The sequence below is a fragment of the Pestalotiopsis fici genome, assembly GCF_000516985.1.
Source record: "Pestalotiopsis fici W106-1 unplaced genomic scaffold PFICI_Scf_2, whole genome shotgun sequence".
NCBI classification, from domain to species: Eukaryota; Fungi; Ascomycota; class Sordariomycetes; order Amphisphaeriales; family Sporocadaceae; genus Pestalotiopsis; species Pestalotiopsis fici.
This window is the reverse complement of record NW_006917092.1, coordinates 2,895,815-2,908,955: the sequence shown is the minus strand read 5'-3', so window position 1 is coordinate 2,908,955 and position 13,141 is coordinate 2,895,815. Positions and strand designations below refer to the sequence as shown.

Here is a 13,141-nt window from a genome sequence, read left to right as displayed (position 1 = left end):
TCATCTCATCATCAAATGGAGGGGCATTTTCACCGGGAAAAAGGCGAGGGGCAATGCACCACCTGGGGCGGACCAGACACCAAGCTTAACCAAAATAAATGGGTACCAGGGTCTTTTTGCCCCGGATATAGAGCGAGTGCGGCCACCATATGGGACTGGGCAGTATCCCGTAAAAGCCTGCCCATACAGAAATTCCGAACTGTCTTGGATTTTATGGGGCGGCTGAAATTGGGGCTTGGTTAGGTCTGTCTGGAATTATACATTTCTGTTTCTGGTAATTTTTCCAAGCCAAGCTTCCTACGATTTCGGATGAGACATCATGATTACTGTATCAATGATTTGTGAACAAGGCGACTGTAGAGTTTGGTCCGGATTGATGCATCGACAGCCCCAAGTTGGCAATGTCCGACCAAGATTTCTATGAGACTCGAATTGGCAGAATACATGGTAAGTAGGTAGTAAAGCGAACAATGGATATGGGCTACCAATCGAGTTCCTTGCCCTATTCTTTTCTTGGCATCCAACGCTGAATGGCCGGGTCCGTATGTCGCAAATAGTAGCTCTGGCAAATACTTGAGCCTCTTGAGCTGCTTTTCTGCCTTAGCATCCGAATGGTACTGCCCATCGTTGATCCACTCGTCGAGCTGGAGCTAGCAAATATTGCTTGGCCATTCGTTCTCTCGATCCTGGGAGAGGTATTTCGAATTTGTTCAAGGCACGCTGCAATATATCCTTGTATTCACCGTATCGGTGGCGAATGACGGTGTGCAGTTGCGAATTTCTGCAAGCGGACAGAAGAGTCGATCTATGGGGCGTGTAGAGCCAAGGTATCTCTCAATAGCCTGTACTAAGCCCCTAAAGAAAAGAAAGAAGACCGGGAGTCGCAATATACCCATTAAATCAATCATTAGGAGCGCCAGCGCATTAAATAACCTTTGAAACCTAACATACGTTGTCGCAGGTTGTCAAACGGCGGCTTGGTCGAGGAACGTGTCGGTGGCCTTTGCGAGGTCGCAGTGGTGCCTAGTGCATGATGCACGCACACTCGAGTCTCCCCCATTTGGAGGAGTTTGTATGTGGTTCGCTATCCCACGAGGCTGCGCGTGTCTATTCACTAGCATCGGGGCAGGCGAATGTGTACTTCTAGTGTGGTAGCGATGCTTGAGTCGAGTGAAACTTAGCAAACCTTGGTCAAAGAACTTCTCGATCTCGCTGACCTATTGAAGAGTACGCAAAGATGGAGCAACGACAAGTATATGGAGCCATTTCCATCGATCCTATCAGTGAATGCTGCTGAAGGAAATAACAAGGTTCTCCTAGGGTCGGGCTGGGCCCTGACAACGATGATTCCTCGAATCGTGAGTACTCTGCCTGCATAATCACGGTCATGACGCCATCCTGGCGATCATCAGATGGAATACCAGCGCTTGGGTACTCATTATCAGGGGGAATCTGTGACTCAACTCAAGTCATGGCCGCCGACTCTGTTCGGAGCTTACTCAGCTTCAGCGTCGGAGCTGGGACGGACCCAATGAAATTGGGTCCCGAATAGCTCAACAGCTGTCTGTATTAGTTCTTGAGACTTGGCTGTGTCTTGATATGCTATAGACAGTATTCAGAGAAACACCTGTCGAGGTTTGCGTAGATCAAGAGTCCATCCGTTGTTGGCCAGATGTATTTGCGAGTTGCGGGATACCACAATGGAGTAGCCAACAGTTGCTAGTTATACGCGCCAATGAAAACGAGTCCGGCACAAAAGGACTAAAGAAAGCAGACTGGAAGAATTAGGTGATGGAGAGTTATTGAGGGGCGAAGAAATGCAAAGAGTCGAATAGCCAGCAGTGTCTGATTGTTGTGTGGTGGCAGGAAATGGCAAAAGGGTCAAAACTTTTAGCGAAGGGTCAAGTGGCGATGTTGGCAGAATCAGTGAAGAACTATCATTGCCGATGAGCTCGTATTAAGTGACTTGAACTCGACGTATACAACCCCTAAGGTATTGTGGTGCTAAGTTTGAGCTTGCCGGATTCTTAACACGCTATTGAGATGTCCGATCCTATGTTTGATAGCTTCGTTCACTTCGCGTAGCATGTCTTGAGACATGGAGCATGGATCAGTATATACATCTCTTATTACTGAAAAATGGAGACGAATGTCTTAGAAGTTTTGAGGGTCCCAGGAGCTGGGGGGAGAGTTTGATCAAGAGAATCATTTATAAAGTTTATTGGAGACTAGAAGTAAAACATATCCAATTACCTAATGAGAATGGAGTGATATATATAGGAAAAAGAATGGGTGTATCAAGAAAATAGTGGATGGGAGATATTTGTTGAGATGACTGATTTGTTGAGCTTTTGTTAAAGTTGCCAAATCTGATGCAGGATGAATTGAGATGATTCGAAGCCGTTTGTAGGTGCCAAACAGCCTCCATTTTTGCGTGGCAGGCCTAAGGAATCAGGAAACTGGAACTGCTATCTAAAGACAGCCTGAGGAAGGACGTGGTCTACTCAGATTATACAGAACTTACGAGTTAGTCTTAGTAATCCCATGATGGCATGCCTGGAATCTTTTGCCCAAAGCTTTGGCCTTATACTGCTCTTGATAGCCCAGGCTCTCAAGCTGTACTCTGATCACCCCTATCATTCGGACAGTCATCAACACATCAAGCCATGGTATGCGTGTGTCACTGTCGGCCGAATTGCTGACGCAAAGGTGCTCTGTTCCAAATACCAAAGTCATTTACTTGTCGATTTTGGGAGGGGTTTGCACTGGTCTTGTGACTCTGATAATGGTCACTGGAAATGAAACTGGATATCAACTATCCATTTTGTCAATGAGTCCGTTTCCCCCCGTACTATCAATTTGTTCCATATTTCCGTGATGATGGGTGTCCTGGGGAACATTGCTGGGTTACAAGTCGTATGCGCATCGAGCGGCCCGTATGAACACTGTTTGAAGTCCGATCATACTTTAGCACCATATTCATATCTCTTAAGTCTTGCCCAACGTGGGAGTCTCGAACTCACACCCTTGGATAGTTCAGCGGATCCTGTTCCAGCATCATCCGAGAACAAGCCTATAGGGATGGACCGAAACCTCACCCAGCGACGATGCCGCGAAAGCCATTCATGACGATCTTATCACCGAGTTTGAGTTGAGAGATACCACTGTACTTTGCATGCGCGGCGCCATCGCTGGAGGCGTCATGTTGCACGTGATCCTAACCTCTATAATTGAGGAATTTTTTGTTCGTCACAACGAGCCGCAGATTGGCTTCATTGATACATAGTAGATCGATTCTGTCGCCATGACGACCTAATACTCCGTTGAGAAAGAATCTCCGGGAACCCGGAGTAAGTCAGTCTCGGTGGGTTCAGCACTGAGGGACTGAGGGGCCAATCATTGTTGGGAATGATGTGGCTATTGCGGGTTCATCATTGTGATTGCGCTTCTCGGGTTGGACTAAATGATTGCGCTTATCATTAGCTACTACTAGTTCATCTCACAGTCCAGATCTTCAATGTACTCAACGTCTTGCCTTCTTGTTGCACGCTCTATAGAAGAACTATACGTAACGCTTAACATGAGGAGTTCATGAATTTGAAATTCAGAGAAAACAAATGATTGGAATTCATGGCTGAGCCCTATGAACCAATAGGTGCTAGCTTACCGTGTTTGGTTAGTTCTGGCATACCAATACGATCCGCCAGGCTGACTCTGGATGCTCTGCACCCACGAACTCCAGCTCGCATCGTTCATGTTGGTATACTTCCATACCTGATGAGATTATGAGTCCGTTTCCAGGCTCTCGGAGCCGTGTTGGATCGTTCCTTTCTTCAAAGGTGGATATGGTCTTGCTGTGATATGAACGAATCTCAAGATGTCAACAGTCTCTGAGAGTCCGACTTATCGCCGTGTGGTCGATTCTGGTTAAGCAATATTCCGCAATTCGTACAAGACGTTGTGATGAGTCCTACTTATCATGCATATATATGTGTGACTTTCCCTTTTGTCCTTCAAGTCGAGGGGCGCGCAGGGTCAACGCGTCGTATCGTTGCTACCACGTACGCAGCGGTAATTGTCGAGCAGGTCCACTGCCATGCTTTTTCTGCGTTTTGAAAGAGTCTTGGCGCTTCAATCAAGGCAGACACCATTCCAACTCTGGGTCTTTGGCCGATGATGCTCCTCATGCCAAGATGGTCTATTCACAGTGGCTTCTCAACCTCTCCACCCCCGCACGGAACCCCATATGGGGGAGACAGAGCTAGATAGCAACTAGTGATAGGAAAAGCCACTGAAGTCCCCTTTAAGCTTCAGCGGCTTGTGCAAAAGGCGACGGCTGAGAGTCATGCTTCGAAATCGATTGGTTGGGCACTGACTCCAAACACCTGCCCAGGCTTGAATGTGCTGGGATTCTCCAAACGTTCTGTCTTGGCACTTTCTCGCTTGATAAACACTTATCCCACTATTCCGCAAGACACGAAGGATGCGCAGGATCGCACCTCGGCCTTTTGTCCAGAAGAGAAAAAGTGAACCCCGGACTCTTACTCACGGGTCAATAAGAAAGGGTCGGTGGTTACGTACGACCCTAGTAGCTTTTATCGCAACTTAATCAATATCCGATCAGCATTACTTACTCCGGCCGGGGTTACTGTAAATATGCCACTCTCCTGACCTCTTCTTGTCTTGTTTCCTTCTCTTGTCTCGTGCTTCTCTTCTCAGGTCGAGCGAGCGAAAAGAGTTCTCCCCACGCAGCCCAAGATGGCGTACCACGACGACACTCGGAATGAAAAAGTCATGGACATGAAGCACGAGGAAAATGTCCATACCGCAGCGGAAAGGGGCCTGGCCGCCACCGACAGGTGAATATTGCCCTTAAGACGTGTCGGAAATGTGAAATGTGCACATGGACTAACGCGCCATACAGATATGGTCATTCATTGGTCCATATTGACAAGGCCGCCGAGAGAAAGTTGCGCCTAAAGATCGATCTCTATGTCATACCTACTGTCGCGCTCCTCTATCTGTTCTGTTTCATCGATCGAGCAAACATTGGTAGGCCGCGCAACAACTTTAGATCCTGAATGAGCATTGCAGACTGACGCCGCTTCAGGTAATGCCAGGCTAGCTGGGCTCGAAACAGAATTGGGCATGACGGGCACGTACGACTATAACAAGCTGCTGTCGGTCTTTTACATCAGCTATATCCTGTTTGAGGTGCCCTGCAATCTCGGTTGCAAGTGGCTTGGACCCGGCTGGGCGATTCCAATCATGTCCCTGTGCTTCGGCATTGCATCTCTCGGTACTGCATTCGTCACCACGTTGCCGCAGGCCTGTGGCGTGCGCTTCGTGCTTGGTGTGTTTGAAAGTGGTATGATGCCGGGAATATCCTACTACTTGTCACGCTGGTGAGTTTGTACAATTTCCGCTCCTCCATTTGATTAATGGTGCTGAACAAACAAATCGCAGGTACCGACGTTCGGAGCTGGCCTTCAGACTTTCCCTCTTCATCGTCATGTCCCCTCTGGCAGGCGCCTTTGGCGGTCTTCTTGCGTCTGGAATTCTGAGTTTGCCCGGCTTTGGTACTCTGCACAAGTGGCGCATGATCTTTGCGATTGAAGGAATCATTACGATTGGTCTGTCGTTGATATCCTTTTTCACGCTGACAGATCGACCAGCGACTGCACGATGGTAAGGAATATCACCATGCAGATTTACATGAAATCTAGAGAATGGCGCAACTAATCGTGTCAACACAGGCTCACGCAGGAGGAGAAGGACTTGGCTATTGCCAGAGTCAAGTCAGAGCGTGTCGGACAAACCAGTGTTCTCGACAAATTCACCAAGAAGAAGCTGTGGCTCGGATTCTGGAACCCTGCCGTATTGAGTACAGCATTCGTCTTCATGCTCAACAATATCACAGTCCAGGGATTGGCCTTTTTCCTACCCACGATCGTCGCCACCATCTACCCGACTTATACAACAATTCAAAAGCAACTTTACACGGTGCCCCCATACATTGTCGGAGCCTTCTTTACTCTACTGCTTCCTGCACTGAGTTGGAGAACGGACAAGAGACAGCACTTCATCATTGCTTCTGCGCCTTTGGTTATGCTCGGCTACGCCATGTTCCTCGGTAGCACCAACCCAACGGTCCGATACGCTGCCACGTTCTTCCTGACCAGCAGCACCTTTGCCATCGGACCCATGGCCAACGCGCAAGTTGCCGCGCAGGTAATTAGCGACACATCCCGCAGCATGTCGCTCGCTACCAATATGACATTTGGTAACATTGGTGGGCTGGTCGCAACCTGGAGCTACATTGCCTGGGATGCACCCAATTACCACATTGGCAACGGGCTCAACCTGGCAGCTGCGTCGACTATTCTCATCTCCAGTACCCTTACCTTGCTGTGGATGGAGCGCGACAACAAGAAACGTGATCAGAAGGACATTGATCAGGCGCTCGACGGGCTCACTTCCGAGGAGATTGAAGATCTGGAATGGAGGAACCCAGCCTGGAGATGGAGGCCTTAGTTTGTTGGTCTATTCAATGTCAGTTTCTGTTTGTTAATGTCATGTTTGAAAGCATCGACATGGTGTTACACAAGTTCTTGAGTGGAATCCCCTGATGCAGCCTAGATGAAGTGGGTACAACCGGTCAGTTGACTCTCGGCAACTCACGAATAATCCCGTATGCAAGCGTGTTAATTGATTTGGTTTGGACAATGCATGTCATTTCCAGCTTGACTCTTGATCATGTGTTTCTTATTCGCGCAAAAATGTGATGTGCACAAGTCCGGAAGTCCGCGTTGACGGTAGAAAGAAGCCGTGACTATATCCTGTTGAAGACTTGGGTGATCAGGCAGATCAACGATTTATCCACTTTGGGATATATTACGTTCTTTGCAGCAGAGATATCGCCATAATCGGCCTGGCACTGCATGTAGGCGATGATCATCCATCCCATTACGATCATCCGTGGTTCAGCCGGTGTTCTCCCGGTCAAAGAAGCGAAGAAAAGAGCGGACGCGACGGGACGAGCTTCTCGTATTGATCATCTGAGGCAATCCGTGCCCGACCGGGAAATTCGGAACCATGTCCCGGCTTATGAAAGTCCGGGGAACATGTAGTCAGCCTTCCGAGTGATGCGGTGAAGAAGTTGACAGTGCTGTCTTTGTTGATTGCCGTGAGTGACGCTCTCTAGTATCGATGCTGTTATGGGTCTAATCCCCCCCCTTTAGCCAGGGCGCAGCCTGGGGGCAATATCCAATTGGCTGCACGCGGTTCCGGGGGAGACTAGCCGACCCCCCAAGCCTCTCCCGTCCTGGAGCCTCTTTTGTCTTACCTTGCATGACCTACGTAACTTTTGGTTATCAGGTTCTTGGCCTTCAACGTTGTTTTCCGGTGCATGTTTGGGTCTGCATCGGCAGCATTTTTCGCAGTTTGCTGCCCTGATCAGGGTGTCAGATGAGTTGAATAGGTACCTACATATATCAATTTGTTTGTTCATTTGCCTCCGTGTCGAGAAAGAGTACATACCTTTTATCTTTTAGGCAACAGACTCGTCAAAGTTGTAAACTGGAGTCAAGGTGGGTGATTGTGTTAATACTGTGGGAGGCAAGAGCATTGAACTCTGATAAGGCTCCTTCCTCCTTACTTATACCCCCAGATCGCACCAAGCTTCGTTATCCACTTTGCTCCATCTATGCAAAGTACCTAGTAACCTTAACACTGCTCTCAATAAAGTCTTCTTTCCGTCTCGCACAATCCCCATCTTTGTTCGGGACGAAGAAGTTACAGCGGCAAAATGGCGACACAACTCGGTATTCTGCTGTTGTCAGCAGCGTCGGTCATGGCCTCATATGCAAGCTCACCACCAGTCTACCCATCGCGTAAGTAATTCCAAGCTCGAGCTGAAGCCTGAAAACATGCCAACACAGATCAATGCTGACGCGCATTGGGACAGCTCCGGGCATCGGAACCGGCAAATGGGAGGAGGCCTACGTCAGTGCCAGAGAACTTGTGAGCCAGATGACCCTAGAAGAAAAGGTCAACATCACCCGAGGCTTCACTGTGTCCGACAACGTTTGCGCTGGCAACACGGGAACCGTACCGCGATTGAACTGGCCCGGCATGTGTCTTCATGATGCTGGAAACGGTGTTCGTGCTACCGACATGGTCAACTCATACCCATCTGCCATTCATGCTGGTGCGAGTTGGGACAAAAACCTGACCTATGAGAGGGGACTCTACATGGGCCTGGAGTTCAAAGCCAAAGGAGGTACAACGGTCCAACACGAACTGGATACTGATTAAAAGAGATGCTGACGTGCTCGCACGTAGTAAATGTCATGCTTGGGCCAAATGCTGGGCCACTCGGGAGGTCTCCCTTGGCTGGGCGCAATTTTGAAGGCTTTTCTGTCGACCCTTATCTATCCGGTAGGCTCAATGCCGAGACCATTACTGGTACCCAGGATGCAGGAGTCATTGCAGTGATCAAGGTAATCCTTCAATCCCCGAAATTTGACGTTGCATCACTGATGATGTCTCTGCAGCATCTCATTGCCAATGAGCAAGAGACATACAGACGGCCATACTTTGGAGTCGAAGCCGCTTCCTCTAATATCGACGATAAGACTCTGCATGAGTACTACTTTTGGCCGTTCATGGACGCTGTCCAGGCGGGAGTTGCATCAGCCATGTAATAACTTGGATTCCCAAACACGACAATAAATCTGTCAGAACGCATAATGATACTGACCTATTCTTAGGTGTTCATACAATCGCATCAACAATACCTATGGATGCGAAAATAGTAAGCTCATGAATGGGCTGCTGAAAACGGAGACCTCATTCCAAGGCTTCATCATGTTGGACTGGAATGCAGTGCACAGCCTCGACTCGGCCAATGCTGGACTTGACATGCTCATGCCTGGAGGCGGCAATTGGGGCGACAACTTGACGGCAGCAGTCCACAATGGCAGTGTGAGTGAGGATAGAGTTACAGACATGGCAGTCCGGTAAGTCCGCCAAAAGAGTACGACCTTTTGCATTGAAAGCTAAAAATTCTCCAGCATCACTGCTGCGTGGTACTTGGTGGGACAAGATGGCACTAACTTCCCCACACCAGGAATAGGCATGAAAAATCTCACACTCCCGCATGATATTGTTGATGCAAGACTACCAGAATCGGAGCCCATACTGCTCGAAGGTGCAGTTGCTGGTCATGTCCTTGTCAAGAATGTCAATGAGGCGCTGCCACTCAAGGCGAAACCGAAAATGCTATCAGTGTACGGTTATGATGCCACGATACCGAGAACCAAGAACACCGACACTGTGTTCCAACTGGGATACTTCTCTTCACCAGAGATGACACAAGCGGTTCTTGGAACTGAACAACATTTTGACCAAGCCGCAAAAGGCGGGACCATCGTCGTTGGTGGAAGGGCGGGAGCCAATGCGCCAAGCTACATTATAGATCCATTGGCCGCGATTCAACAACGCGCAAAAGCCGACGGCACGTGGCTCAACTGGGATCTTGACTCCACAAATCCCGGAGTCAATGCCGCTTCTGATGCTTGCCTGGTGTTTATCAATGCCATATCGACGGAGGGTTGGGATAGAGATGGACTCCATGATGACTCCAGCGATGGCCTCGTTCTCAACGTTGCATCAAAGTGTGCCAATACCATTGTAGTGGTTCACACTGTAGGGGTACGGCTCGTCGACCAATGGATTGATCATCCTAACGTGACTGCAACCATCATAGCACATCTTCCTGGGCAGGACAGTGGCACCGCTCTCGTTCAGCTCCTCTATGGCGAAGCAGGATTTTCTGGAAAGCTGCCATATACCATGGCCAAGAACGAAAGTGATTACTCAGTCTATCATGTTTGCGGCAAGATAGGGCCCAATGACACAGATCCTCAATGCGACTATACTGAAGGTGTCTACCTCGACTACCGATATTTCGACGAGAAGAACATCACCCCACGCTACGAATTTGGATATGGTCTGACCTATACAACTTTTGACTTTGACCAATTATCAATCAACTCCACAGGACTCAATGCTGCCCTGGATTCTCATGCAGATCTGTGGACTATCATCACAACAGTCGACAGCACGGTCACAAACACGGGCCCAGTGGCGGGTGCAGAGGTGGCGCAGCTGTACATGGCCATTCCTAATAGTCCACCGAAGCAGCTCCGCGGATTCGAAAAAGTACATCTCCAGCCAGGGGAGTCAGCAACAGTTCGTTTCGAATTGACTCGACGGGACCTTAGTGTCTGGGACGTAGCATCACAGCAGTGGAAGGTCCAGGACGGCAACTACACCGTGTTTGTAGGTGCTAGTAGTCGCGATGTTAGAATGACGGGGACCATCCAGGTTTAGTTGCCCTGGACTTCGCCCGAGATCGTATATCAAAGCAAGGGAGGGAATTCAAGGGGAGAGCTCCGCTAGAGTTTGCGCCAATCACTACCACTTCCAACCTGTCTAGACCGAAAACAAAGAAAAATCATGATCCCCGGATCGTCTCAGAATAAAAATTTCCGAAGGTATGTTTGGAAAACACCTGGTCGATGCACTACTGCTTGCAGATCTGCGCATGAGTGATGCGACTCTTGACCTGCTCGTATCGCGCACCGCTCTTTACCAAAAAAAAAAAAAAAAAAAAAAAGCAAACTGCAAAATCTCACTGCCACGGCACATGGACGGCAAGCCTTACCAACAAGACGATTTTGCCCATGTTGGAGGTCTAGACGTAATCAGGCAGCTTCTCCTTTTCGTCGCACGGCCGTACCGCGCCCGATCTAATGACACCAGGTCGTGCCACCAATTTCAGACGACAGGTCTGACAGTCAGTTTTACGGCCAATATGACCTTTGTTAAAATAACAAATCTGCCACTTGAAGCGCAAAAACACACTACTAAATGGGACGAGCAATCCACGAACAAAACTTATCTCGTCATTCATCTCACTCAACAGAGCATCCAGTGTTGTGCTTTGATGGTCCTTCCGTGCTAGGTTGTGTCTCGAACGCGCCGGCTTAACCACTATAGACATGGCCGGGACGACCCTTGGACGACCTCAGCCTAGATGAGTGGAGACGATCGCCCTCGGGCATGCCTGCGCTCCACAACGTTAAATGAAAGATGGACCGTAGTATACAGAAATCACGCCGTCGTCATGTTTCAATGCGCTTCAAGCTTATTCTGTCACTTTTCTCGAAGCCGCATTTGGAAAGACCCCAGAGCTTAGTTATGTGTCTAAAACCATCACAGGCCACAGGGCGTCCCCAGATCTTGTATGTACCAACATGGTCTGGCCGGCCATTCCGCCTCCATTCCCGTACGAAGACTGACAAAAGATCGCATGTCCTTGCTGTGTCCTTCGGCAGTCTGTGTTGTTGCATGTCGCCCCACACACCGAATATTATGCCGTCTAACCTGAGGGCCGCCAGCTGCTTAGCTCTCAGGTGGAACAGTACATTTTTGGTCTGGATGTTTGCAGCCCTTTTGCCCATTCACCGCCAGCCCATACCTCATTTTGAACTCCTCTCCGAGATTACGGGACCCTGGGTCACAGCGGCTGATCTGCATAGGCCAGAGAGCCGGTAGTTTTCACGTCGATCTTTGTGGGACTCGGTTGACCGAACCGTAGCCTCCTTGTTCTCTGACACCTACCAGGCTGACAGGTCTGGTTAGCTCATTGAGTGCTAGTTGTGATGGATCGTTTCGAGGCCATTGATCATATTTCGAAAACACGAGGAACGCTTTTAGCGCCGCCAGACGAAAACCGTCAGCAACAGCACTGAGGATGCTCGTGAGAAATAGATGAATATAAGAAGGCATTGAGCTGCCTATTTGCCTCAACTTCTTTTCCATCATCAGTCAATCAATCTTTTCTCGTTTTCCTATCTCTCCATTCGTCTTTCTATTTCCAGTCCAAACATACACTCGCTAATAATATTCAATCAATCTGACCGTGTCAGTCCTTTCTCTCGAATACATTCAACTCAACGACATTTACTACACACAACAATCATTCACAACAATTACTACACAATACCGCAAAAATGAGAAACGCACGTGAAATCGCCATCCTCGCCCTCGTTCTTGGCGTCTCGGCCGAGTCCCTTCAGCAACAGCATGACAAGCGTACATTCGACCTTGGTCTTGGTGGCAGCGGTGGCATCTCCATTGGCGGCTCTGCATCCGTCGGAGCCGGTGTCAGTGTGATCGGTACTGCCCTTTCGGGCTGTCACGCCAAGGCGTCCGCCTGTAGCGATGCCGTCGTTGGCCTGTCTGCTGGTGCCGACCTCAGTGTCTCCATCTCTGCTCTGGCTGACCTGCTTGCAACCCTGAATGCTGGTGTCAGCACTTGCAATGTTGCCGGATCCATCTCCCTGACTGATCTCATTGGTCTTCAAGCTGACATCTCGGCCTTTGCTGAGGTTTGCGCTGATCTTTTCGCCGCCATTCAGGCCAAGGTCGATGTCGTTGCCGGCTGCAACGGCTGCAGCGTCTATGCTGGGGCTCTCGTCGACATCCAGACCTCCATTGGCGCCTTTTTCCAGGCCATTGTTGGTATCACTGCCGACCTGGACGTTGGTGTGTCCCTTACCGGCCTTTTCGGTGGTGGCCTTAACCTTGGCTCCATTCACGTTGGAGCTGATGTCTCGGCTGTCCTCGACATCATTGCTGGCATTGCTTCAAGCGTCGACCTGGGTGTTGGTGTCTACGCAAGTGGCGGTACATGCACGAACTCGGGCAGCGGAGGTGTAAGTGCCACCCTGGGTGGTGAGATCACTGCTACTGGCGCAATCAGCGGAGGAGCAAGTGGCACAGCCGTTATTTCCGTCGGTCTCGGCGGCGGTGCCGGTGCCGGTGCCACTGGCACTGGAGATCTTGGCGCCTCAGCCACTGGTGCTGTTGGTGCTACCGGCGGAGCAGGAGTTACTGGAGGAGCAGGTGCTACTGGTGGTATTGGTGGTGGAGCAGGAGCCACTGGTACCGGCGCTCTCGGTGCCTCTGCTACTGATGCTGTCACTGGCGGAGCTGGTGCTACCGGAGGTGTTGGCGGTGGTGTTGGCGGAGGCGTTGGCGGAGGTGCCGGTGCTACTGGAGGTGCTGGTGC

The 13,141-nt window shown here is 49.8% G+C and overlaps 2 protein-coding genes across 2 annotated transcripts; both read left to right on the top strand.

The window, feature by feature from the left end:
* Positions 1-4,758: 4,758 nt before the first annotated feature.
* Positions 4,759-6,534, top strand: PFICI_03071 (uncharacterized protein; the record flags this gene model as incomplete). Its single annotated transcript, XM_007831652.1, has 5 exons — positions 4,759-4,859; positions 4,925-5,052; positions 5,111-5,405; positions 5,467-5,688; positions 5,757-6,534. The coding sequence occupies 5 exons, from the start codon at positions 4,759-4,761 to the stop codon at positions 6,532-6,534; spliced, it is 1,524 nt and encodes a 507-aa protein (XP_007829843.1).
* A 1,273-nt stretch (positions 6,535-7,807) lies between these two features.
* Positions 7,808-10,395, top strand: PFICI_03070 (uncharacterized protein; the record flags this gene model as incomplete). The annotated part of the gene is made up of 6 exons (XM_007831651.1): positions 7,808-7,892; positions 7,967-8,281; positions 8,344-8,501; positions 8,556-8,701; positions 8,772-9,020; positions 9,075-10,395. 6 exons carry the CDS (start codon positions 7,808-7,810, stop codon positions 10,393-10,395), a joined length of 2,274 nt encoding a protein of 757 aa, XP_007829842.1.
* Between the last annotated feature and the right edge of the window lie 2,746 nt (positions 10,396-13,141).